At 43.2% G+C, this 25,977-nt stretch overlaps 2 protein-coding genes across 4 annotated transcripts; one reads left to right on the top strand and one right to left on the bottom strand.

Annotated features, from left to right (window-relative positions):
- Positions 1–4,168: 4,168 nt before the first annotated feature.
- On the top strand, positions 4,169–5,050 carry RB195_009413 (uncharacterized protein; the record flags this gene model as incomplete). Its single annotated transcript, XM_013447228.2, has 1 exon — positions 4,169–5,050. The coding sequence occupies one exon, from the start codon at positions 4,169–4,171 to the stop codon at positions 5,048–5,050; it is 882 nt and encodes a 293-aa protein (XP_013302682.2).
- Positions 5,051–5,685: 635 nt separating this feature from the next.
- Positions 5,686–25,719, bottom strand: RB195_009412 (uncharacterized protein; the record flags this gene model as incomplete). 3 transcript variants are annotated; one of them, XM_064189956.1, is made up of 35 exons in its annotated part: positions 5,686–5,743; positions 7,925–8,041; positions 8,102–8,176; positions 8,226–8,321; positions 8,379–8,487; positions 9,633–9,935; positions 10,144–10,278; positions 11,280–11,442; positions 11,510–11,641; positions 11,748–11,906; positions 12,056–12,148; positions 12,328–12,411; positions 12,665–12,799; positions 13,765–13,785; positions 14,375–14,449; positions 14,509–14,718; positions 17,205–17,324; positions 17,930–18,102; positions 18,156–18,221; positions 18,360–18,471; positions 18,766–18,864; positions 18,924–19,105; positions 19,161–19,317; positions 19,416–19,487; positions 20,790–20,918; positions 20,976–21,140; positions 21,373–21,470; positions 21,538–21,616; positions 22,379–22,505; positions 22,573–22,733; positions 22,799–22,865; positions 22,925–23,022; positions 23,081–23,176; positions 23,238–23,414; positions 25,546–25,719. In XM_064189956.1, 35 exons carry the CDS (start codon positions 25,717–25,719, stop codon positions 5,686–5,688), a joined length of 4,317 nt encoding a protein of 1,438 aa, XP_064047539.1. The 3 variants fall into 3 exon arrangements, with proteins under 3 accessions (XP_064047539.1, XP_064047540.1, XP_064047541.1); XM_064189957.1 differs by lacking the exon at positions 11,748–11,906; XM_064189958.1 differs by lacking the exons at positions 10,144–10,278; positions 11,748–11,906.
- Positions 25,720–25,977: the final 258 nt, after the last annotated feature.

The raw sequence follows: 25,977 nt of genomic DNA, 5'->3' as shown, positions 1-25,977 counted from the left end.
GCTTCAATCAGAACTCCTAGCTCTACCGCGCCGCTTCTAACGGTCGGCTTGACCATTGTATAGCACTCGAGCTTAAGGATGTGGTAGTTTTAAATGTGTTGATTGATGAGGACGCATCTGTTTGGGCTGCCAATTTGTGCCAGCATCTTCCGGGTCACACCAATTGACGAGATCGAGAAAGTATAGAGGGAATGTCTCTGCAAGGTTTACCTCCTCATGGTGGTGTGGAAGTGACTCAGGACGTCGAACGGGGATGTAAATGAAGTGTAAACGGCGAACAAAGTCGCTTCCTTGCAGATTTTTTCACGTTAAAGTTCAGTGTCTCCGAAATTCCTGATTTCGAAAAACAGAAGCTCAGCTAAGTGAAAGTGACTGCTATGCTTCCCAACCGTCTTTGCAAGACATGTGAGAAGGGAGTTTCTCGGCTCAGGAAGGTTTGCAATGACCTGTGGCGAAGGTTGGAGTTGCTCTGGCAAAGTTGCTTAGTAAGTCTTTGATTTTGGACGGAAGCGACATGTTCGCGGCTCGGAGACTGCCTCAAACTTTGTTTTTACAATGCGAGAACAATGTCCGCAGACGCCAACCTACATGATCTTCTCGGAATTACTTAGCGCATCAAGTTCCAAATGATTGTTCTGCAAATGATTGGGAGGAACAGGAGCCAATTGCGACAGATGATGGTACACTCGTCCATTGTGGTGAAGAAGCCCCATCATGAAACGATTCTTACGAATTCTGCCCTCTGCGCCAGAAATCCATATGCATCATCAAATGCTACCCACAGCAGCTTACGAATTTGAAGTAGACGGAGGAGGACGTCATCCGCAGCGAGAAAATCTTCTAAAAGTTTCTCGCCGGACTTTTACGCTGAAGTAGGAAAGACCCCAAAAGAGGAGTGAAGGCTCGGAATATTTGAATTAGGAGCTGGTATAAAGACTTCAATCGTCTCGCCAAGCTGTTTTCTTTCACTCGTCTTTCTCATGGGAATTCTATTTTCACGAAGAGAGATCAATGCCGGTTGAAATAGGAATCGCCCAATGGGAAGGCTCGTGCGCAAAACGACCAAATACCAAAAAAAAAACTTAACTAAACTAAAATTAAATAAAATTGGAGGTGGTGTCTGCTTGACTTCTCGAGAGCATCATCCTTTTAGTTACAGTTACAGTTTGCAGTTCTTAGTTTTTCCTTTTCCTTTTATTTACAGTCATTAGATATAAAGAATATCCGATAACAGATGATCGAAGGAGGAAAAAGGTCGCATACGACGATTGCATATTTAAGAACTCCCTGTTTCAGGACGCTGGGCGCATTGACCAAAACATGGAGTACGAACTGCCGCTGAGAGGATTACGATCCTGTGCTGAACGTGCCTCTAAGCCAACTTGGATCGAACTCCGAAGACCACCAACGAGTTGTTGGAAAGAAGATGGACTATGGGGCTTGATCCAAATCGATTGGGCGGTTGCCGGCAAGCACCAACTGCAGGAAAGATTTGCAGGAGGATTTTTCGAAATATTACAGGAAGAGAAAGTTATGGAGGCAACACAAAGAAAGACAAGTCCAAGGAATTGGCGCAGGGACCCCCACAACTATAATATTCCGCTAACAGAATTGCTGAACGGAGCCGGTATTCGCACCACTTCCCGTTATGAGATGGATGCGATCACGAAGACATTCTACTTGAACCTTTTTTGTTCGTCAACCTTTCTGTTAAGCGTGCCCACTCCACTAGTGGGATCCCACTACAATTTCTTTTTTTGTAATTGCGAGTTGCAGTCAAGAGCATGAAACTTGGGACAGCCTGGGACAGCTTTTAATTATAACGGTGCAGGTGATCTGGACCGCTCTCGAAACATCGGACTCCACCTATTGTATCCAGTGTACTTTTTTTCGCTAAATGTTCTCATTTATAAGAAAGATGAACGAGAGAATCTCCTCCGATATGCTTGTTGAGCGTCTTATACGAAGTGTTCAAAAAGATCATTCTCATATGCATATCAAAGATGCTTTGTAAAGACAACCTCATGAATGAGCTAGATTTCGTCAGAGTTTCGACATGGACCACATCCAGGCCGTTTCAAGTGTCATAATGGTCTCGAGTCGATGGATCACCACAATGCAGCTCTTTCACTCCTAGCTCACCGTACCCACTGGAAAGGATGTGGGGCAGCACGGTGTGATGTAAGCGAACTGTTTACGGCTGAATTACTGTGGATAACGAAATCATCTGCTTTGAAAGGAAGGGGCATACGTGTTGATGAAAGATTTCTCTCAAACTTTTTGCGCCCGATATCAATCTTTTCTAGAAGATAAGTGAAGCAGAGATGATGCTCGAAGAACTAAATGAACCAGAGAAGAGAACATTGCGAATGAACAGAAAGGAAATACAGTCTATAAAGAATGTCCACTGCGGGACGGAGTGATACAACTTGGAGGTTTCCGTGGGAACTTCATCATTTTCGCACCTTCTATGAATATGGAGAACAACTTGGAGGAAGAACTGAATAGAGGATGCTGCGGTTGAGCTGACAGACCAAGAGCTCTCCGCCCATTTGTTCTACTTGTCAATTCTTCTAGCATTTCGTTTCGCACCGGAGACGTGGGCAGACACCGCTGCCACGTCTACGTAATACTACTCACACAGGCCTTGAGAGAGCCCACACAATACCTAGCCAACTTTCGCAACCTTGACTTAAGAGAGATGTCCGTCTACCGTCGTCAACGGATCATATCGAAAGCCAAGCTCAGATAAATCGGTAACGTTTTGAGGAGAATCAACACTGGATGGACTAAAAAAAGAAAGATTGGATTGGATTCCAAGAGATGCAAAGCACATGTGAGGGAGACGGGGAAAGAGTTGGGCTGATCTGTTCGCTGAACGGATGTGCTAGCTGAGAGCTCAGCTGGATACGGCTCACAAACCTCGTCATCGTCCCGCAGGAAACTTATGGACATTTTAGGTGATTCGGAAGAGACGCTGAGATCCGCACGTTCAGTAAAGATGGGTCATCTATCTTAGCGTCTTAGCATCTAACTATCTTAGCGGGGAGATACGGCATTGGTACGGCCAAAAGATCATTAAGGATGCGGCAGAAAATGGCATAGACTGGCACATTTTTCCGCTATTCTACATACCTATAATAGAACGTATAGTTGAGTCAAAACGACATGAAGCACATATAGTTGCATAAGCGGCTGCGCACGAAGCGGGGCGGTGGATCGCAGCGGTTGGGATCGCGTAAGTATTCTCGCTACCGCCCATCTCTTCAGTTCGCCATGGTCCCACCTCGATTCGAACTGCTGTCTCCACCGCACCACTTCGAACGCCGCCGCCCACGCAACTGTCCGTGCTTCATTTCGTTTTGACCCGACTATAGAAACTGTTTATAACTATAACTGTTAACTACTGCTGTTTCTTTCCTCACTACGTACAAATTCTTCTTTGTAGTGCTCAGGACGCTTTATATCTCCTCAATCGAGATGAATTGTTGTACATAGTTTTGTCGTTACAGTTACGACCATCAACCTCAACAATCGTAGAAGTAGGATTTGTAATTTCTAAGGTAAATAGAACTTTCCTTACTGAGACAGGTAACTGCAGGAAAGCACAACGCACTTTGGAGGTCGCGCTCAGGTGTGCCAGAATACGCTTCCAATCCAACGTTTTTGGACATTGGATCAGCATTACTTTTTCCGAGTAATTATGCGGGTTTGTTTGTGTGAAAGTGTGAAAAATACGGAGTATAGTAAACTAATCACACAAATCTGAAGACACTGCGTCAACAGCACAAGTCACTTAAGTTTGCGCTGTTGACGCATTGCTCGCTCTGTTGCTCATCAGCGCTCCACGGTTCCGGCCACAAATGCACGTAGCAAGTCCGGCTGTGAGCTCTGCTGGCAGAGTCTGTGGTCCTGCAGACACCCTCTCTTACATCCAAATTTTCCTCGAAGCTTTATTCATGCTTACACATGTATTAGATTTTTTTTGTGCATTTCATTCGTTTTATATTCGTCGTTGTGAATAAACTGGTCATCAGCAAGTGTGTTATGAATACCGGTTGCTAGGGAAGGCACAATTCCCCTTATCCATTTTCCTTACGCTTTTTCGCTTCTCTGTTGATTTCTTAAACGTTTTGATACGCGTTCAGAATATGCAGGTATTATATTAATGACTCCGGCAAGGATTTCGCGAGAGGATCTGCTCAAATATGACACGTTTCTCTTCGATGTCGGCGGTGTGCTGTATAAAGGCCATATTCCGATTCCTGGTGCGGTTGAGTTCGTGACGACGCTGCTAAACTCTATGAAAAGGGTTTTTATCATTAGCAATAACTCCACAAAAACTCCCGAGCAATATCTGGCAGAAATTGAACATATGGGATTTAGAGGGATATCCGGGGAGCAGCTTATCACTCCTGCTATTGTGTTGGCCGCATACTTCAAGGATCGCCCGGAATACGCTGGACAACCGATATACTTAGTAGGCATGGAAGATTTGAAAAATACACTGGATACTATGGGTGGAGTCCGGTGTTTCGGAAGCGGTCCAGATCATTTTTCTTCTGATTCCTATGAGGATTTCGTCTTCAGTTTCGATGTGCCCGTAATCCCGAAGGCAGTCGTTTGCAGCTATGATTGCCACCTCAGTTATCCGAAAATTATGAAAGCCGCGACTTTCCTCAAGCGACCAGAAGTGGAATTTCTGGTAACCAATGAGGACAAAACGCTCCCTTTACGTTCCGACGTTGTAGTTCCTGGAGCTGGGGCGGTTTCATCCACGGTTCGAGCGGTTTCCGGACGGACACCGATAGTGTTCGGGAAACCGCACAAGCCAATAGCTGATTTTTTGAAGAAACACCACCACATTGACGCCGGGAAGACGGTAATGTTCGGAGATCGCTTGGATACCGACATGCAGTTCGCAAATGATAACGGTTTTGCAAGTTGTTTTATGCTGACTGGAGTGAACACGATGGATGACGTGAAGAAGGCGGAGGTTCGTGGAGAGAAACATCTCCTGCCGACATATACATTTTCGTTTTCTGACTAGTATTGTGATTTTCTCTTCTAGGATTCAAATGAAGTGCAGTTGATCCTGGCCTTTCTTGGCTGGAGATTGTTAGAAAAACGTTGTTAAGCGCTGTAAATAAAAATTTAGTGAAAAAATACGCTCTTTATTCTTCCTCTTCACAAATCGGATACATTCAGGGCAAAGGCAGATAGGCTGAGCAAATCAACTTTTCTGAGTCGAATACAGTAAGTAGAAGGAAAAAAATACAGGGAAATATGTGAAAAAAGCATGATACAAGATAGAATGGAAAAGAAAATAGTTGTTCTGGCACACAGAGGCGTATTTTGTTTAAGCACAAAGAAAAAAAAAACTCAGACAACGGGTGTAACTAGCACACATAACGGTATAGTTCTGTTTGAAACTGAAATTTTCTCCAATGAATAAGTGTCGTTGCTGCGCTAGAAACGGAGCAGAAACGCAGCAGAACAATTAGGAAATTCATTTGATAAAAAGAGAAAAATGCGTACGATATATGAGTACAAATTAAATCACCGTGTGTTTACGTGTTTATGGACGGATGGATGGAAGGATGGATGGATGGAGCATTATAGCAGAGGTCTGTCTCATGCATACGATTCGTCACCGAAGCGTCGTCGTCGTCGCGTCCGCCGCTTTTAGCGTCGGCGATCCATCTCTTGTTCGCGTTTGTAGCTGTATTCTTGTGACGCTTCGCTGAAATTTCGTGATGTTGTGGGAGAAGTGTTTGTTGTGATGTTTATCCGCGAAGGCACCACGTCGGAGGTGATGGCCAAGCGTGTAGTTGGAAAAAAAAAACTACCTGAAAGCAACCCTCCCCTACCCACGAAAGACCCTCTTAAAAAGAACCCCCTTCCTCTCACCTCATTATTTCTAATTTAGTCGCTCGCTTAGCGACAAAAAATTGGAAATATAACTCGATCATTCTGATAAAAATGGCGTCACACTGCGTTGCGCAATCCAGAAACCCAGTTTAATGCCATCGCTGAGCCTCCCACGAAATTACGTATAGGACCTTTAGAACTAAATTTAGAAATATTTGCTATGAGTTTATTTAACGGTAACTACTCTGTCCTCATTTCCTCTTTGCTCTCGTAATTCCCCTCCTCTTTTTCCCACCCACTTTACCACCCCGTTGTTCTCACATCCCTCTTACGAACCACTTCCACACTGTTGAGAAAATCTTTACGCACACTTGAGCCTAGTGATGACTAGGGTCAGCGGTGGACAACTTTTGCTTCTATCGTGTTTACAAATTCGACTTTTCATAGCGAAGACGTCAATAACTGACTTCCTATGGAAGGTAACAGATTAAGTGGTGAGCGGTGACCCATTTCTTTGTGCAGCAATGCTTTCGGCTTCAACTCAAAATCGCTAGATTTTTATGGAAGGCATATGTTGCTCACGAATTGGACAGGACTCAAAGAATTGATACATTGCTTTAAAGAGGCCAACCGCTGCATCAAGTCAATGTTTTTGTGCTTTCAGACGAACCCTATTTCAATTTATTGACCTTGAAAGGATAAAAGGCTTGGTTTGCCCAGCACGGTTTCGAACCTCTTACTTGCCACCCATTTAGGTTCTTCATTTTAAATTCGTTCTCAAATGTGTAAGGAGTGGCTAAGCGTTGAGCACGAAATAGTAATGGGAAAGTAAATTATAAATGTATTGTAACGCATGCAACGAATGGATGCGTGTATTCAAAACTCTTCACCTGCTTGTAATTTGTCTTCGTTATAAAAAAACACTCAACTACGAAAGAAACGCCTTTTATCTTTTCATTTGCATTTCAATTCAAGTTACTCCTCCTTTCGACGAAAGACGTGTTTATTATACTTTTTTATTCTTCCACACTTAAAATAACACTAACACTTAGAACACTGAGATAAGATTTCATCGACAGTTAGAAGGCACCATTCTCAAAAACGAAAGTCCAAAAACGAAGGGTTCCAGTTTTTGCACTTATTTACTAATCCAGAATGGCTTAGTTGCCGGTCCCAACACTAATGTTCGTCAAATTGAAGCAAAGGTCAAGATTGTTAACAAACTTTATTACGGCTAACGTTTCGGCGTCATCGCCTTCAATTTGACTCGCTCGTCGCTCTTGCTTCAATTTGACTATCGATAAGTTGCAATCTCTATGCCAAGATTCAAGGGAGGTCGAATTTCGGTGCTTCTGGAAGAGGTCAAAACGAAATCAAGCACGATGGACTTGCGCAAGCAGCTGCACTCGAAATGATGCGGTGGAGCGTAGCGGTTAGGATCGATTGGGGACCCATACTAACACCTCTCATCGCTGCAGTTCACAGTGGTCCCACCTCGACTCCATCGCGTCACTTATAGCGCAGCCGCTTACGCGATTGTATCGTGCATCACGTCGTTTTGACCCTTGGTGACCCTTGGTTGTAGCACAATTTAACGTACGATAGGTTCTCTCTTAACGTTCCGTCTAGGAAATTATCTTTATAGCACGGCGAAATGAAAAGAAATCATCTCCAATCTCTTCTTATCCTGTTTTTATTGTTTTTGTTTGTTTTTCTACATCTTGTGAACCTAGCGAACGTTAAGAAGGCTCATCAGGCAAAACAGAAAAATATTCGAACCAATCGCCCACATTTTCTACCGTAGTTCGTCCATTTTGAATTTGGTCCAGAACTACTTGACTTGCTGCGTTTCCCTATCAAAGTATGCCGATCTACAGCCCTGAGATGCTTTGATCTATAGTGCAAAATAGCGCAAGCGGTGCGGTTGCGGTTTCGTATAAGATGGCATTATGTACAACCACTCGGAGTAGAGTTGCGAGTGTGGTGTGGACCGTTTAGATTTGCCTGTAGTTTCCCGGGACCCAAAAACACAGAGTTGTTGATCGTACTGTACCTGTAGTCTACTGGAAGACCGTCTTTGCCGACGCGTCTGCCGGAATGTGCACGATTGTCCTTCGAGAATGTCTCGTATCCGCCGGGGATCTGCTCTGTTCGATAATCTCTCTCATGCCTTAATAGAAAAATTTCGTCTTAACAGTTTACAATTCCAAAAAATCCACAATATGCTTACAGATTCCCGTTTGGAAGTGGCATCAGCAGCGAATCGCGGAACTCGGCCTCAAGGCGAGACATGTCATCGTCATAACTAGAAAAAGGATCATTCATCATGGAGGTTAGCCGACAGACCTACTCACCGTCTGACTTCTCGCCCGAATCCAGCTCTGCCCATGTCATCCCAGTCCGCATAACTGCGACTTTTGCTCACGGGCCGATAGTTATCACGTTCTGAGCTGTAATTTCAAATTTTTTTGCGAGGAACCCTAATTTTATACAGAAGTTAGATCTACCGTCTTGGCAAAGTGGGTGGGAATTCGACGAAAGGAGACATTTGTTGACTGCCACGACGATAGGATGATGTTGAGCGGCGATCATAGTCTCCTCCGCCGAATACATCACCTGGAAACGACAAGAATTCTCTAAGATACAAATAGATGTACAGGAAAGGTTGGTGTTCCACAGGTTACTCGATGTATACTAATCACTAAAGGAGCTAAACGTCTAATGAGGGTTTAAATGTAACCATATTTCTTACGTGATGCTCTTTTTGTGGAGGAATCTGAACAAAACGACTGATTAATCAGCGAATAAAAGCCTGCTTAGAGTCGTGACCGAACGCGTTCAACCTGGTTGTCGCGACGCGTCTGCCTGCGGACGCGGGCACTAGCCGGGGAGCCTATCAACACGGAATTCGGATCGGAGATCAGCGGGTGCATCAAATAGACTGAACAGTGCTCTTCGTCTCCGCCGTGGATGCGTCGCGTCAACTCGGTTGAACACGCTTGGCGGCTACTGTGCACGCGTGTTTTCTTGTAACTCATTACGGTGACCGGAAAGGTGGAGCAGCAGTTCGATACAATCAGTCGACTCTGTGTTAAGTTAGTAAGGATCGTTTTGGGTAGTATGGGGGAAATGCATTAAATGTGGATGAGGTTCCATATCTATGAAGAAGATGATGGGTTTGGGTTTCTAGGGTTACGCGAAACGATCTCGAACAAATTTTCTGGCGTTTTGGAGCACCCAGTAACTCCCCAATCCTTCTCGCGGCACAAAGACATGAAGAGCCGTACACTACGTTGCTGGTTTGTGGCAGAAAGGCAGCGTAGACAGAAGAGTATCGTTGTGACAGTGGTTTTTGGTCTACTTACTAAACTCTATCCGAGTTGGTTTTACCAGCCTAGAAATTTGCGGTCTACCTCTACAGGTGTAGGCTAAATTTTTGCACAGATGGAATAAGAATGCCAAATTGCTGCGAATCCAAAGAGATCGAGTTTTTCGAGCACAACGCGACCATGTTTTTGCGAAAACGATATGTGCCGACGATCCTGAGCAGAACCGCCGTGAGTTCTGTATACACCAACAGCCCCCTTCCCATTCGCTATAGCTAACGATCTCTTCTGTATTACGCTTTAATTCTGACGTATCGTATATCTCTCCAATGATGCTTGGTAATGGAATAAAGAACAGCGAGAGTGCACGATCTGGTGTTTAAAAATGGTAAATGAAGAAGAAAGTGTTTGAAATTCTAAAAAAATGAAACATACGAGTGGAATAACTTTTGTGCATGTTGCCCATTCCTCCGCCACGGTTTTGCTGGCTCTGGCTCCAATGAGACTCACGCACTTCACCGTTCGGTATATACTTCAACTCGCCACGTCTAAGCGAATCGCTCAGCGAACCATAACGAGCGTGAGCGATTCCTCTGCCGAAATGATCATCCTCGTATCTCTGATCCCGATGATCACGTTCTCTTCTGGTGGTGCTTTGACGATAGTAGCTTTCTTGGCTCGAAGGCAGATAACCGTTTACGGCACCACCGCCGCGTGATAATGAATTGCTGCGCATTCCTGAAACGTAAGCGAATCTATGGACGAAAATGGACAAAGCCGGGGATGATCTTTCCCTGAATTCTAATGAAATTAGACATTCTAGTAGGGAACGAGCGTTTCTGAGGTGAGTGCACTGCAACACAAAGGGTAAGGGGTATGGCTAAAATATTAGATTTTGTACGTGATGATGTTAGTGGTGTTAACACACAGACAGACAGTAACGTACGATAATGATCACGACGAGCCTCATCGGCTGCTTCGTACGCTTCGCGGACGACTTTGTCGATTTCAGCTTCGCTCATTGCACGATTTGATTCTTGATAGATGATACGTTGCGGAGGAACAGAAGCGAGACGGCGCTCTAGAAACCCGACGCAGCTCTTGATTAGCCCGACACACAGTGACCATCATTAAACAGCACTCATCCATGAACCCGATCAACCAACAAAAAAACACTAACGCACACCGCTAACGAAGATCGATGAATCGATTCCATTATTACGGATAAGATCAACTTCGAACTCAATCATCAATCTTCGTCAGTTAACCCATATCCAAACACACCACTTTCAAAGAAACTGAGATATGTGCGCCATAGTATGCGATACTATACAGTCACAGTTCATAAGAATCAAAAATGAACAGAAATCGAGGAATCAAAGAGCCATTGAACCACACTTGGACGAGATTATTGATTGATGGAAAAGGATTTAAATCAAACTGTAATCTCTACAGGAAAGCAAAAAGATACATTGCGGAATTTCCAGATTTCGCGACAAATTTGTGATCTCCAGAAGCTTTCAGTGTGCATTTTTTTGTATGCATTTTTTATTTTGTAATAACATAATGACAGGTATTCAGTGACTGCGGATAATAGAAATTGTCGGACAAAATTTAAGGATGCAGCGTTCACTTCTTTGGTTCGGGAACAATGAGCGCCAAAGTGCCGAAGGGCAAAAAAAAAGAATTAGGATTGTTGCAGAAATCTGGTTCTTGTGAGGAAAGAGCAGGAAAATCTTAAATGTTCCTTCTCTCAGATTTTCGTTCTTATAAATGGAAATATTCAAAATTGTGATATTTCAGTGATGTGCACTTCGATGTAGGTGATCTCTTCACGTCGCGTTGAATTAAACTTTTAAAATTTCTTTTGACTCCCAAACTTATTCGATTTCCGCTCACTTTTGATGATGTTGGTTTGAATTTGCTCATGATTTCTAGTGCTCATGTGTACTGTATCCTTAACGCACCGAAAACGTTGTTATTCAAATTGTAGATTCCACTTAACTTTACCTTACATTTAGATTTGAGCCAAATCAATCACAAATCCAGCACATTCCTGAAGAAGAAAACGTTGAGGCTTACCGGAATTATATCCGTTCTCCCATGCTTCACGAGAACCATGGTGACGCGATGAGGAATGATGTCTGGAGCGGCGATCACGACGTTCTTTTCGCTGTACACGTCGCTCGACCTCTTCCGTCCGACGTGTTTCTTCGAAACGCTGTACAGTTTCGGTGACCGAAGGCTGAAGTAGGTGAGTACGAATGTGAACTGAATTTTAGAAGACTTAACTGAAATTTTTTCCAGCTCACCTTATTGCTGACGTTGCTCTGCGTCCTGTGATACTGCCGATGTTCCATGAGTTGATTCTCAGCTGACGGATGTAACATTTGATCTCGTGTCTCCAACTCTCGACGCTTCATAATGCCTCTCGGTTTATCATCCTGAAAATTTTCGGAATTTCTGAAACCAGTAAGGTTTTTTGCTGGCTAAATAGCGTCAATAGGCTAATCGTCCACTATGTTACTGGTTAGATCACAGCAAACGAGCCTTTACTCTAATGAAAGCACGATCAGTTGCGTTCAACATCGGCATCGATGCGAATCGTTCCACTTTTCGATCGTAGACCTCGTGTAGTTGCCGAGAGGATCGACCGGAATCCGCCACCGATGTGGACTCTTGTACCGTATACGGCCACACTTTATCTTTCTGAAAGCGAAGCGCAAAGCTTACGTTATGCAGGCAAGTTAGTGATTTGCACTAAATAGCGGGGAAGTTAGTAACGAAAAAAATCAAAACGATCCTCTACTGATTGTTTCGGAGAGAGAAACACCAAATTGCTTGGAAGATGTGCAGACCTTGAGAATGTCATCTCTTGCACCATTCACTGAGACAATTGATCGCGGCGAAAAGGATTGCGTAGAAAATTGCCATGTCGCTGTAGAAACATCCTGCAAACGCGTGTTAGTAGAAAAAAAGAAACCCGTATCGCACACTTAGCATCCTGGAAAGTTTTGTCCGCTTTTTCAGGTAAAGCAACACTTTCCAGGAAGCTGATGGTTTCAATGGTGAACGTAGGTGGTTTGTTAGGTCACTCGCACGCTACTAAGCAAAGCAACAGCTAGAATACCGTGACATATCCGGAACGATCATGCTCCTTTGTTGTTGAAGTTTCAAGTGAGTTTCGCGACTCAAGCAGATCGCGAACTTGGTCCTGTAAATAATAAAATAAATAATGTGCTATGTGCTAAAATTATAGGAGATGGAAAAAAGAACTTTTTGTGCTAATTGCTCAAGATGTAACGAGAATTTCATTAAATCTAAGCGGTTTGACATGCGCGTTCCAAATGAAAAAAATGTTGCCGGTTCTATGTTGCTAATTTTGGTTGGAACCGCATTCAAAAGCGCACTATTGAACTTATTCGAGTGCGCAAATCATTTAAATTAACTAAAAAGCGAGAACCTACTTTGAAAGCTTGAGGGACAGGTTCTGGTCCCTCTTTGACGATCTCGGAGTCGATGAGTTTGTAGCCGGCTCGACGTTCTCGTGATCGTTCCAAAAGCTGTTCACCCTTCCTTGCCAACTCATCCAAATCTTCGTTCTAGAGTGCGATTCAAAGCGAAGCAACAGCTACATGTCAAGAGCAAAACAGTCACTCTTCACGCGCCTCGAAACTGAGACGTGCGGATGTACGGACCGTACAGACTTTTCGCGGATCTTTCCAATTTCCAATTGAATTTCGACGATTCAAACATCAGAAACTATTCGTTAAATGTTACTTTGTAGACTCTATTCCGTACCATTTCTTTGATTTTTTTCATTTTAAAAAATTATCCTGTCTCCCGTTGGATATAGTTCCTTACAATTTTGCTGTCCCGCACACGGGTGTATCACGGAGTATGCGATGCGGTCGCGCTAATCAATAAAACATGACATAGGATTTGCAAATATCGATCGGGCGCGGCGGTTGTATCTGGTAAGCGACTCTAGGATAGTTTCTTAGGTTTTCTTCAAATCTGGCGGGCAGCAAGATTTCACAGGCATGGAGCTAAATAACATGATTGCTTTGTCGCGTGAAAGAAGTATAAACACAGTTTACGTCATTGAACCACGGATCACTACAAGGATCTGAAGCGACGTCGCTCGTAGCGCGTAAGAGACGACGCGTGGAGCAAATAAGAGGTATGGTGTAATTTTTAAGATATTTTTCGTTTGTACTGTTTGTTTCCGTGGAAGAAATAGTTCCTATGGTGATTTAGAGGGGCAGACATGGATGAATTCAATGGGAATGATTCGTGAAAAGAACTGTAATTCGTCATAAATGTATAAAAAGTAAACAAGTAAATATGTTACGATTGCATAACAATCGTAACATATGTACTTAATAATAATTATCATATATATATATATATATATATATATATATATATATATATATATATATCACTCATAATAATAATTATCCCCGAAAACATTCCCGCACGTCCCTTTTTCAAGAGTTAGATCACGTTAACGACGTCACAACACACACACACACACTCGTACGACATCAGCTCACCAGCTTACCTTAGGTGGTTGATTGGCAGCCTGAAAAATATTTGTTGATTATCGGAGGTTGTAAACATCTGAACATACACATACACACATAACACAACATTTAACAATTAACCCCCCGAAATGACCTCTGACCCCCTGAAATACCTGAAAAAAGATAAATATTATTTAAAAAGAGGTTTAAATCGTCACCTGTGATGGTTAAGAGCGAGAAGCAACGCGCGCGCACACACACGGAATCCACACGTTGTAGGTGATATGTGGAATAATTAACAACGGTTCAATGGGTAAAATACAATAAAATGAAAGAAGAAAACATTCTAACGATCAATTTAAACATATAACTGAATTATTCTGAATAGACTTCTGTTTTGTCATTAGCTAAAGTCGCAACAAGTAATGTAAAATTATGAAAGAAATGCAAAAAATAACAGCACCGTTCAAAATTCTTTTTCTTTCGAACGAGGTTTATTTCAGAGAGGTTTCAATAATAGACGATAACAAAGAAACGGGTTATATTATCTGATTTATTTCAAGACTAAAGATATTGAGAGCTAGGACTGAGTCTACGATCTCGTATAGGTTGAAAACTGTTATGATCATGACGTTGCGTAGACTCAACCACATTTCGTATCATTCGTTTAGTATGACCTGGTGCCGGGGACAAAGCTCTAGGATCAGGCAAAGGATCTCCGAGCTGAAAACAAAATTCATCAGTGAAGAAGGTGACTGCCAGTTTATGACTGCAGAACTAACCCTGTACCCAGGAGGTAACGGACGCGGTACATGTGGTCTAGCTCTATCGTACGATGCCGGAGATGGTCCAGGCGCTGTCACCTGTCCCATCTTCGTTCGAACTCGAATCGCAGTCGGTGTATCGGTGCGTGACGCTGGAGATATTGGGAGTGTAGAAGGTGAACGACTGCTATGTGCAGAAGTGCTGGGATGTTCTTGGTGCTGTCGGTGCTGAAATCAACAGTTTTTAAATGGTCCACGAGGCAGAATCCTATTTTTCAAAGTTTACGTTTTGGAATGGTATTTTTCTGTTTCTTGCGTTGAAGACGATCTTGTTTTGCTCGCAGTAAAAAAAATGAAGTCAGTTTGAATTTTGTTAGCTTCCCTAACTATCATTTCCCATAGCAACTAACGGAAAAGTTGTACTGATTTTTGATGAACTGTAGCGGAAGTGCAACTGAGATGAGGTTCACTTCTGTGCACGGTATTTTGATATGGAAAGGATCTGGAGCGAAAAGTTGCCACACAGACGTACTCTGTTTTCATACTCCAAACACTCCACATTTCTCCTCCTCTCAAGTGTTTATCTCTTCTGTCGATTTTTTTAAATGTCTAAGTACCATGATCAGCCGCTGCGGTTGTCGATTGTAGTGGTGATGTGCACATCAGTCGAGTTTTTCTACTTTTTTCTGTTATTGTTGACGGAATTGAATTAGCGAAAAGTAACAGCAGAAGGTCAACTGTGGTTTGTCCACGCCACCTTTCATATTGATATTTCATATTGACTGAATTTAGTGAGGAAAAGCCATAGCAGCCTCTCAGCAACGTTCAGAAAAACTGTGACAAATCCTAGCAAATCATTAAAGTGCTAGCTGTCTTCCTTCAGCTTGAAAGTAATCTTTTTCGAACTTTTCTAACCAAACTGCTAGCAGTTTTAGCTGTGAAAGTGAACTGCGTAGGGTCCTCCCTGTCTGGAAAGAGCTCACATACAGAACAGTGATTAGGCAAAGCGTATGTAATTGGACCCAGAGTAGGAAGTCAAGCTCAAATGCGCTATCATCGAATGCTTTTCTCTTCCGAGCCATAATTTCTAGTAAGCCGATAAGGAAAACTCAATTTGGTGAGAAGTAAAGCAGCATCTTGGAACACATCCCGGATAAACAGCAGCAACACATGCAGCAGTTGGCATTGCTTTGAGAGCTCAGAGCAAGTGATCGTTTCGACGAGAAAGAACCAGGGGCACCATACTTAATATGGATCAACGGCGAGGGTGACTTCCGTTGCGTTTGCGTTTAATGAGCACGCCGCCGGGGCTACTGAGCAGTTTCTTGCTCTCCTCGTTTGGTCTCATACTGACTTCCTTCTCTTACATCAGACTCTCCGTTCTTTCAATTCGCAGTTTTTAGTCACTGGAGTCCAGGAATTTTCATTCATGCTGTTCTACAATAGGGCATTCAAATATACAAGACTCACAGTTTTGGTCGTTTTTACCACGCCATCACTCAAGTCTTATCTCCTTATTCATCTCTATCACAGTGATCACCGTTAAAGGCATCACCCACGAATCTAAGGTGGTGCAGATTTCAGGTGGAGTATTCTTATACGGGATAGTAGATTATGGAGAGGGGGGTTATTTCGTCCATTTCTTCCTAATTGGCATAAAAAATGGCCCGGAAGATGCGGCGAGTGCACGAGGCTGGCGCGCTTCAATCGAACTCCTTGTAGAAAATAGTGCGCCAGAACGCCCGAAGCCGTATCTTCTGGGCCGTTTTTTACGGCAATTAGGAAGAAATGGACGGTATCACCCTTCTCTCCATAATTTACGATCCCGTATACGAATACTCCACCGGAAATCCGTACCAATCCAGATTCGTGGAGTGATGCCTTTAAGTTAGTCGCCCTAGCTGGTGTAGCGAAGTTGGTAAGAGGTTCCGCTGCGCCTGAAGCATGCTCGATAGCAGATCCGATTCCGCTCTAGTGTCAGCCAAGCTTTTTATACCTTCGAGGTCGGTAAATTGGTACTAGACGTGTCTGGGAGGATAAAAACAATGACTTCTTGATTCATCAGCTGGCCCTCGCTAGTCATTGTATAGGCCAGTTACACGTTCGTAAACCTCAAACGACTGTGAATTGAGATGAACGCGTTAGGGCATTCACGGTATTCGTCCACAATAAATCTTTCTGGATTTATATTCGATGTAGTGCTCTTGTTTGTGGCCGTAGAATTCAATTAGTGAGTGGTTGGGTCTGACTATCGCTTTCTCTTAACCTGTGGTTGTTCTCCATTCTTCGACACCTGGATTTAAGCATGGCGTCAACTCCACATACGCACGATAACGTACCGTAAAGAAGAAGACCACTACACGGAACAGGCTGAACCTGATTCATGCAAAAAATATGAGGGAACTGTAGAACTGTATAGTGAACAAATGAGCCACCGTATACCTTGCGATAAATAAGGGGACATGCGCGACATTGGTGCGCGGCGAAAATCCAAGTTAGAATCAATGGATCAAATATGCATCTATTGAAATTCCAAATAGGTCCTTGCACGAATTCAAAAATATCTCTGCTGCCTTCTCTTGGAAGCTGCGTTCCTGTTGCACGAAGGAAATCTACGGTAATAACTGGACAAATTGTAATCTCCAGCTGATGCTTTGTTTCGATTTATTCAATGACTAAAACTAATCAATAGAATGGGAGAAAAATTGGCACACCTGCGATCGTTGACGAGAACTGTCTCGTCGTGCGGAGCTTTGAGCTCGGTCATTTCGAACACTGGATGTCTGTGGGCTGGACATATCGTGCATGGATCCGTGCATGAAGTAAGGAAGCGACTAAAAGCGGCAGCTATGCTGTCATATGTAGATTATGCTGTTCATACTACACTAAGCACTACACTAAGCGGAAGGTGAAGCTCATTGATTCTCGTACAACAAGTAAGTGAAACTCAAGGATTTTATTTCTAAAAGAGTGCTGGTAGAGTCGGGCCAGAACGAGAAGTAGCACGATACAATCGCGTAAGCGGCTGCGATCGAAGCGGCGTCTGGAGCTACAGACTGGATCGAGGTAGGACCACCGCGAACAGCAGAACGGGTGTCGCTGGAACGGACCCCACCTCGAACGGAACCGCTGCGCTCCTTCGCACCGTTTAGAGCGCAGCCGCTTACGCAACTACATCAAGTTTCGGGGCATTTTGAAGAGACTGCATAAAGTCGGTGACGACATGAGTTCGACCGACGAGTGCATCTTCCGCAAAACGTATCATTTCTCTGCTTGATGGATACTTTTTTCCCTCTGCCCCACCTTAGTCGAGGTCGCACAACGCTCTTGCGGTTCAACACATTCGGCGACGACAATGCTTAGACCAAACACCCTCGTGACGGATAATCCAAGGTTTCAGTTTTAGGGAAAAATATGAAAAATGTGAAAAAGGACATACTCCATCCATGCTGTAGGATCGATTAGCGTTTTCTTGTCGACGTTGAAGACTTTGTACTGATCCTTGGAATTGAGAAAGCCTTCGCTTAACGTCAATATTCGTCGGCACGTCTTTACCGACGATTGTGGACGAATGTGGCGGCAGGTCATAGATTTTCTCCCAATCGTTCACGTCTGTAAAAAAGAGCTGTATTTTCAGAAATGGATCGAAGAGAAGGTTATCCCACCTGGCTCTGATCTTCCAACAGCTCGTCGACCATTGTGTTCGGCACTTGGTGGTGTGTCGCGGTAACCTGGAACAAGCCGAAAACATCAAGCCGAAAAAAAAGAGCGCTGGATTCCTCGGGGTTGCACAAAATGAGGAACTGGTGCAGGAACCTTGTATTCAATCAAACCTTGTCGGTGATATTCATAATCTGGAGGAGGCGCACCTCGACCTAGTTTATGGAAGTTCCTCTGATGGATAATTTCAACAGTCTCTTCGGTTGTGCCATCGACAGGAGCGAGTAAACCTTGCGCTGAAGCTGGTCGTCGTTTCACTACCTAGAATACGAGACTGTAAGGGAGGTGTCGAGAAGGAAGTACAGCCGAGTCACTGATTGCGTTCAACCGAGCTGATGCGACGCGACAAGCATGTGACAAATAATATATCCTTGTTCCGGAACCGTTATGAGCTCAGAGAAACTGCGCCATCGGTGCGTCAGAGGCAGGGTACCAAGGCTCGCCTTTGCCGCGAATCGCACTCGCCCGGTTAATCGCGTTTGAGAGCAACTTTATGCTTAGACACATGAAACGCAGATGGGAAAAAGGAAGGAGGTTGTAGGAAGTCCATCATACCTTCACCGCATTCGGAGCATGAGGATAAAAACCTCCACTTGGCGCCTTCCGCTCCTTTCGAAACGCTGGTTTCGGCCGGTGACTACCATCTGGTGACGGCTAAATCCATATCCCATAAATTTCTACAAATTGTAAAGCTTCAATCACTATTGATCCACCTGTATCACATATCTGGTTTGTCGTTTTGCAACCTCATCGAGCGGTCCAGTACCGTGTCCACGAATCGGCGATAACGGTGGGCTATTCGTAGGCGTGAAATTCTTCCGTTCTTTCTTATATCCAGGATCAGTGATCACTGGTGCCCACTTGTACTCAACATTGTCAGCAGATCGTGGTTGGCCTGGAATGAGTGGAAATGCCGTGGAAATTTTCCAGAAAATGAGACTAAACCGTACTCATGTTGTAATCGACTTGGGGCACACTAATGTCCACTGAGGTCGCTCTCGGGACGGTCGGCCATACGTACGGTTTCTCGGGTGGTGGTTGCCATCTTCGTCCAGTTCGTACAATTTCTGGCTTCTCTTCGGGCTTTTCCACAAACGCGGCTCGTCGCTATAACAGCATTTTGCGAAGTACAAATAGGTGCTCGTTCAATGAAAAAAAGAGAAAAAAAATGAAGGAAGGTGAGATGGATACATGGATATGCTGACCTTCAAAATATCCACTTCGTACTGATCCTTCTCCAGTAATTGTTCGCTACTTAAAATTTCGTTTTTGGCCACCTGGAAGTAAAAAGTTGTTCAGTGCAGAGTGAGTCCAATTGAATGGTGCGATGCGCCGTCGATTTCGGCACAAAAAAACATGCGTCGCGGTCACGCAGTTAAACATATGAGCAATCAAAGTGCAATTGACACACAGTGTTCACTTTTTTTTTCTGAGCAAGAAAAAAAGTGAACTCTTGGACATTTTATTATTTTCTTATTTCGCAAATAAAAGCAGTTATTGTCAATGGGATGTCTTCAACGTTCCTAAGTTCTTAGGTAAGGTTTGAGATGCAGTGATTCCACAAATCCCTGAACTGATCAGATTACCAGAGATATTACCAATATTACTAGGATTGACAGGATAGGAAATTATTGCATCCTTGTGGTTGATGAAATTCGCTGCATGCGTATTTATTTCACCACTCGCACAAGTGTAAAGAATTGCCTCGTGGGCTAAACTGGCCTGGTGCCTTTGACCTACCATTTTCTGGTTAGTATAAGTATAAGGGTATAAGGGTCTGGTTAGTATAAGGGTTCGTTGCCGTTTCCGCTTTTATCGGAGCTAGTTCGGAGCACTGTTTAATAGTGCAAAGAATTCAACGTTGATGATCCCCCAAGAAAACCTTTAAAAGCAGCATGATTCTGACGTGATGATTGAATCCGCGGGAAAAGTTAGCGGTAGGGTTGTAGATTGCGGGATACTGGATGGTTCTGCTCATCTCTCTTTAATCGTCAAAAAAGAACGGCGCAGAAGGCTCCGTTTTTTTTACGACGATTTCAGTTGCAACGCGCCATCCTTTTTTGTCCATGCGTTGCATCCAAGTGCGAGCAGTCGAACATCAATGATGGATTCTCACCAGCCTATTCAAGGTGAACCAATGAATAGGCTGTTGAGGAGACCAGAGCGTGTACATGGAGGAGCCTCGTAGGAACTAAAGCGATTTCCACGCGGTTTTTTTTTCTCACCGTGGGGAGAGATGAGTGGAGCTACCTCGGATCCGCAATCTACAATCCCACCTCCAGCTTCTCCCACGGATCTCTTCATCACGTCAGATTCATGGTATGCTGCCTTCAAGGAGTCGTTCCTGTTGGTGATCAGCTTGGAAGTATACCGTATGCTTTCCGGATGAGCACAAGTAAAAGGAGGTGTGAAATGATGGTAAGAGCCGTTCTAAGTTGCTACTATTCATCAAATCACTAAAGCCCGTTACTTTCTAAGATTATTCTAGAGAGTTGTCCTAGGTGAAATAATCTCTCTTTAAAATCTCTCCTACAGCACATGATTTGTCTAACGTTTGTAGTAAACAAAAGTAGGCTGACCTCTTGTGGTTTTTGCACGATATACGTCCTCTTCCATGTATTATGCAAACCATTATCTGACGTTTCGGAAAGCGCAGAAATCGGTCGAGTTTCATAGACCCGCATACGATGCGCATCATATCCGTAGTCCTGGAAAAGTAATTTTTCACAGTGTTCGCAAAAACCGTTTCCGGGCCAAAAACTCACTGGGGACATGTTGTCTGGAGCCGGGGAATGAGGATATCTAGTCGGGAATTGTTGTTGCGGTGGCAAATATGGCTGCGCATCCACGACATCGATAAATTGGACCGGTGACGTGACACCATGCCGTTGTTCGTAGAGTCGCTGCTGTTGTACTTGCATCGCTCGCAGCTATAGTTATACTACGGCATTTCTCGTCACACATTATATACACAAATATAAGTAGGCGTTGGTGGCGCCGAATGTGTTCAACGAGATGAACGCTATGCACTTTGTCTTGTTGAAAGGGCAGAAGGAGAAACGAATGTGTTGAGCAGAGAAAGAAAGAGCACACCGGCTGCGGCCAATGCGTTGCGTTCGTCCGGCTGAACACAATCGGCGCGGAACATACGCTAATGCTGACCTGTTTAGTCATAGAAATCACCTTCTCCTCCTCATGTCGTCTAATTGCTTCCTCTTCCAATTGCTTCTGTCTACGATATTCATTGATTCTTTCAGGGTCTGTAAACGACTCGGTCACAGTCTAAAATTAACCTTTTTCACATAACAAAATGTTTTCCTGACTAACCAGTGATACTCCTAGCCATCACCGATTGAGATCGGGGCTTTCTGTCAACGAGAGGAGGCCAAATCACTACTGATGAATCCTATAATGCGGTGGATGAGCGAACATCTACTTGCGAAAAGCTGCGCTCTAATATACAATCACTCCGTCCACAAATAAAAGCGACATGGACTAATGGATAAGATGAAAAAAACTGTTTCAGAGAAAGACAAATACGATGAAATCTTATTCCTATTTCAAATCTGGGAAACTTGCCCCTCTTCATTAAATTGTTGAAAGTTTTGAAAAATTCAAAAATTCAATCAAGAATTTTCTTCTTAGTTTTTCAAGCGATGTTTTCAACAAGTACAGTAATCAAATCGTAGAGTTAATAAAAATTCGAAACATTGCTTCAATAAAGCAGAAGAAAAAAGTCAATCAATCAGAAAGTAGAGGTTAAAACAGTGCACGTTGTCAGGACATTTCAAAATATTGCCGATCCACGGAGCCTCAAGTGAAGAAGTCATCAGATTGGAGTTGCGAAAACTCTTTGAAGAAATGTTTTAGCGTATGGAAATTTTCCCCAAGTTCGTGTAATGTTAAAATCTGGAGCTGCTGTTCGAATACGAAGCCACTTGTGTTAAGGCGATCGACCGCGGCGCGTCTGCTGCAATTAGTGCACTTTTCCGCCTGACCTACAGCAAGGGTACAAAATGGGGCTCCTAGCCAAAGCGAAGCGGTCGCCAAGCGTTTGCAAATACTAGCGTCTGTTTGCGGATGTTTTTAATGAGGAACAGACAACACAGACAACACAATGAGGATGCTACAATGACTGAACTACTGTAATTATAAAACTAGAACCCACTTTGATCTGGGATAGCTCCGCCTCCGACGCCGATAGCCCTCTGGACTCTGCGAACGAAGTTCGACTCTCAGTCATCTCTCGATGAGGATAATCCGGGCCTCCATTGCAAACGATCGATTCGTTTGTTCTAAAACGTTACGCCTTAGGATTCATCCAGAAAAAAAATAACAGGGAAGTTTTTTTCATCAACATACTTGGAGCTGTTAATTTCCTCGAGTTTGAAAAATGGCCCATTGAACGACGTCACTGGAGGTTTTGGGGTGGTGGCACGGCTTCTACGGAGTCGTTCCAGATTTTCTTTCATTATACGATAGCGTTGCTCTTCAGGTAGGTCATTGAAACTGCCGCTCTTCCCCTTAAAACCTCAGAATCAGAAGAATTCTGGAAGAACAGAAAACGCATGTTTCGCACATGAATCACCTGCGAAAGACCTGGATTTCCATGATCCACATGCATTGATTGATTTGAGTGTAGGTTTTGTTGACTACTAAAATCAGTAGCATCTATGCAACTATCTGTCTATGTCTACAGCAGACTACAGTATACCTGTAATATCCTTGTTTGATTATCGATCGTGGTTCCCTTGTGGGAGGTGGGCTCATCAAACGTTCTGGGTAATCCTCGTCAGGGCCCCGTGAAATGTCCTAAAATTCATTAACACTGTAAATATTAGTAGAAATAACAATGAAATGCTGAAATTACCCGTGGTCGCGTTACACTATTCGATGACGGTTTTTGTTCGTTCGCCCCTGATTGGTTAGTTGTCACATTAACCGCTACTAGCGATGGGGCTGCTATCTGGAAGGAAACACCGTTTGAAAGGAAAATTTCACTGAAAAAATCATTAAAAGAGAATTACATGTGATCTGTCGGACTGACGACTCGCCGCAGGTGATTTTTCGTGCTGTACTGGTAACGAGTACGATAAACTAGGCGGCGGTGGTGGTTCGAAACGAAGAGCTCTTGCTTTCTCGTTGTTTGGCCGATTCAAGGCGTTCTCCGAATTCGTACGATGTGATCGTGTTAGACGTCGTTCCTGTAAGATGGTTCGAGATAGAAGAAAAAGGAAAAGAGTAAACGAATGGATAAAAAATGGTAAAAAAAAACAGAGGGATTTGTTTTTTTTTTTTGCAATTTCTTGTGGAGTATGTTCAGCTGGTACTTCATCTGTTTTTTCGATGCTGCTCGATTTTAAGGACGGCGTGCTTTTTTCTTTGCAAAGTATGGAAATTGATCGGTGTGGATCCTTTCTATTTGACATTATTTGCGCAGTTCTTATAAAAGAGTTGTTATGAACACAGCTGAAGAGACTCGCGAAGTGTTTTTTAAAGAAATTAATTTCTAGAGTTTTTTTTTGGAATTTTTGCAAGTTTGGATCTCCAGCAAGTCCGGCACAAAATCAATTTATTCATTGAGAAAAATTTCTTGCCTCCAAAAAACACCTTCTTCTCTCGCAACGGCCTTACATTCAAAATTCTAGCAGATATTTAAAGGAACATCGAAACAGTCAACGGAACAACAAAGGGTGGGGACCAGATCTCGCCGAATATGTACTGTTAATAGGATTTAATATAGCCGGATTATAAAGTTTTTGGAAAATAAATGACGGTAGTACGTTTACACTAACGTAGGCATTTTCAAGAAATCCATTATAGCCCATGAGCTGAACCTCTGTGCAGCGCTAGTAGCGCGCATTTCAATGAAACTCGAAAACAAAGTGCTTCTCTGTCCAATAGAATTCTATGAAAGTTCAGAGATTTATGAAAATTATTTCCGGTTTTCCATGTACGGATAAAAAACCTCCAACTAACAATACGTTTCAGCGTTTTGGCGAATATTCTGCGCGTATTTCAATTACCGTAGCACATATATTAAAGTAACCATACCATAATGGCAAAAATATGCATCCTTCAACAATGAATCACTAAAATTGTAATGTTTGTAGTATAATTAAATACCGTCATCTCTATCCCAGAAAAAAATGGACTGTATATTCGGTTCGATGATTTTATAACTAGCACCTCCTACGGTTCGTCGTCAACATATAATTTACGCAAAGCTTTCTTGATTTTGTGTAGAACTAGTTAAACTAGACAATCGTATGAAAAAGTGATAGCGCTAAAAAGAAGGCGGCTATGATGTTGGCGAAAAAGTTGCACTTCACGATTTCTGGTTGATTTTACTCGACAAGTTTTCAATCGACGGCAGTGTGTCATATAACTGAAGATCGAAAGCATTTATGAATTGAAATTGAAATTTAAAAAAATTAAAACTGGATGAATTTGAAAAATTAACGGTGATTTTTGCAAAACTGTAGATAAAGTGACTGCAATGGTGAACTGATAGACAAAATTAGAATCATTTGTTTATACTACGTTCCAGATTACGCTTCGGAACTATTCGCCCGTGCAAATTTTTGCACATATGAGCAGATATGTTTCGTTATGGTACTAGGTAGAGTAGACTCAGCAGCGATAAAACTATAAAGTCCTCAATTCAGGATCGATTGGAGTATTTGGACTACTGAATACTTCTACGACATAAGAATACGCTCTAGTTCTCATATCATGACCCAATCGAAGGGGAAATGATGGGAGTTCATGGAAACTAGAATCAAAACGCTTGCAAAAGCGTTTTACCTGCGTTTGAAGCAGTTTGATTATGAATTTCATATCAAAATTTTTAACTTTGGGGATGGATTGCTGATACAGATGAAATTTATATTCTATGATTTATACCAGATGTATAAGTGCGACCTACCATCAAAAAGAAAGAGAAATCTTCCTCCAACCTTGGCCAAATTTTCAAAACGAATGCGGTTTCAGGAAAACATTTTAGCACCGCAAGTATTGTGGATTATAGGAAATCGGAAGTACATGATATTCGATTGGAATATTGGAAAGGAATGGTACAAGAGATTATGAACCAAAAACAAAAAAAAATACTCTGGAAGGAAGCTTATTCAAAGAAAAACTTCAGAAAACCTCGCTTCAAGTATTCAATGTTAGTCTTAGCAAAAAGGTCGTGGTAAGAACAAACGAAGTCACAAGTAGTTCACAAAATGAACTGCGAATGCTTCCAAGGAAAAACAACTAAGAAGCAGTGCAAATAACATGGAGGCACTATTCCTGTATCAAATGATTCCATAGATGTTAACCCGAAACTACCTCATCATCATCTTCTGGAATATACGGGAGCGATGGCGTGATCGAAGCTGCCAACGGAGTGATCCGTCGCGGTGGTGGCAAACCCGGACCGACGGATCCACGAACCCGATCCAAATACGCTTGTCGTAGTCGTCGAACGGAGAACGGCGGCTCATAGTCGTCGTCCGCCTCCATGTGGAGGCCCGCCGTAGTGGTGGACGCTGAATAGCATTCAACGAATCAGACGATTCAATTCGAATATTCGAATCGAATAGCGAACAACGGCGGCGTCGAGGTTGAGACGAGAACGAGGCGAAAGCTGGATAAAGGTGGTTGTGAGCGGACGTTCAATAGCGCGAGCGATAGAGCCACATCGATTGAATGTGGCCGCGACAAGCGAAATACAAACAAAGAAGATTACTTGACTCCGAGTACTCAGGATAAGAGCTACGA

The sequence above is a fragment of the Necator americanus genome, chromosome III (assembly GCF_031761385.1).
Source record: "Necator americanus strain Aroian chromosome III, whole genome shotgun sequence".
Classification (NCBI taxonomy): domain Eukaryota; kingdom Metazoa; phylum Nematoda; class Chromadorea; order Rhabditida; family Ancylostomatidae; genus Necator; species Necator americanus.
This window is presented reverse-complemented; position numbering and strand designations above follow the sequence as displayed.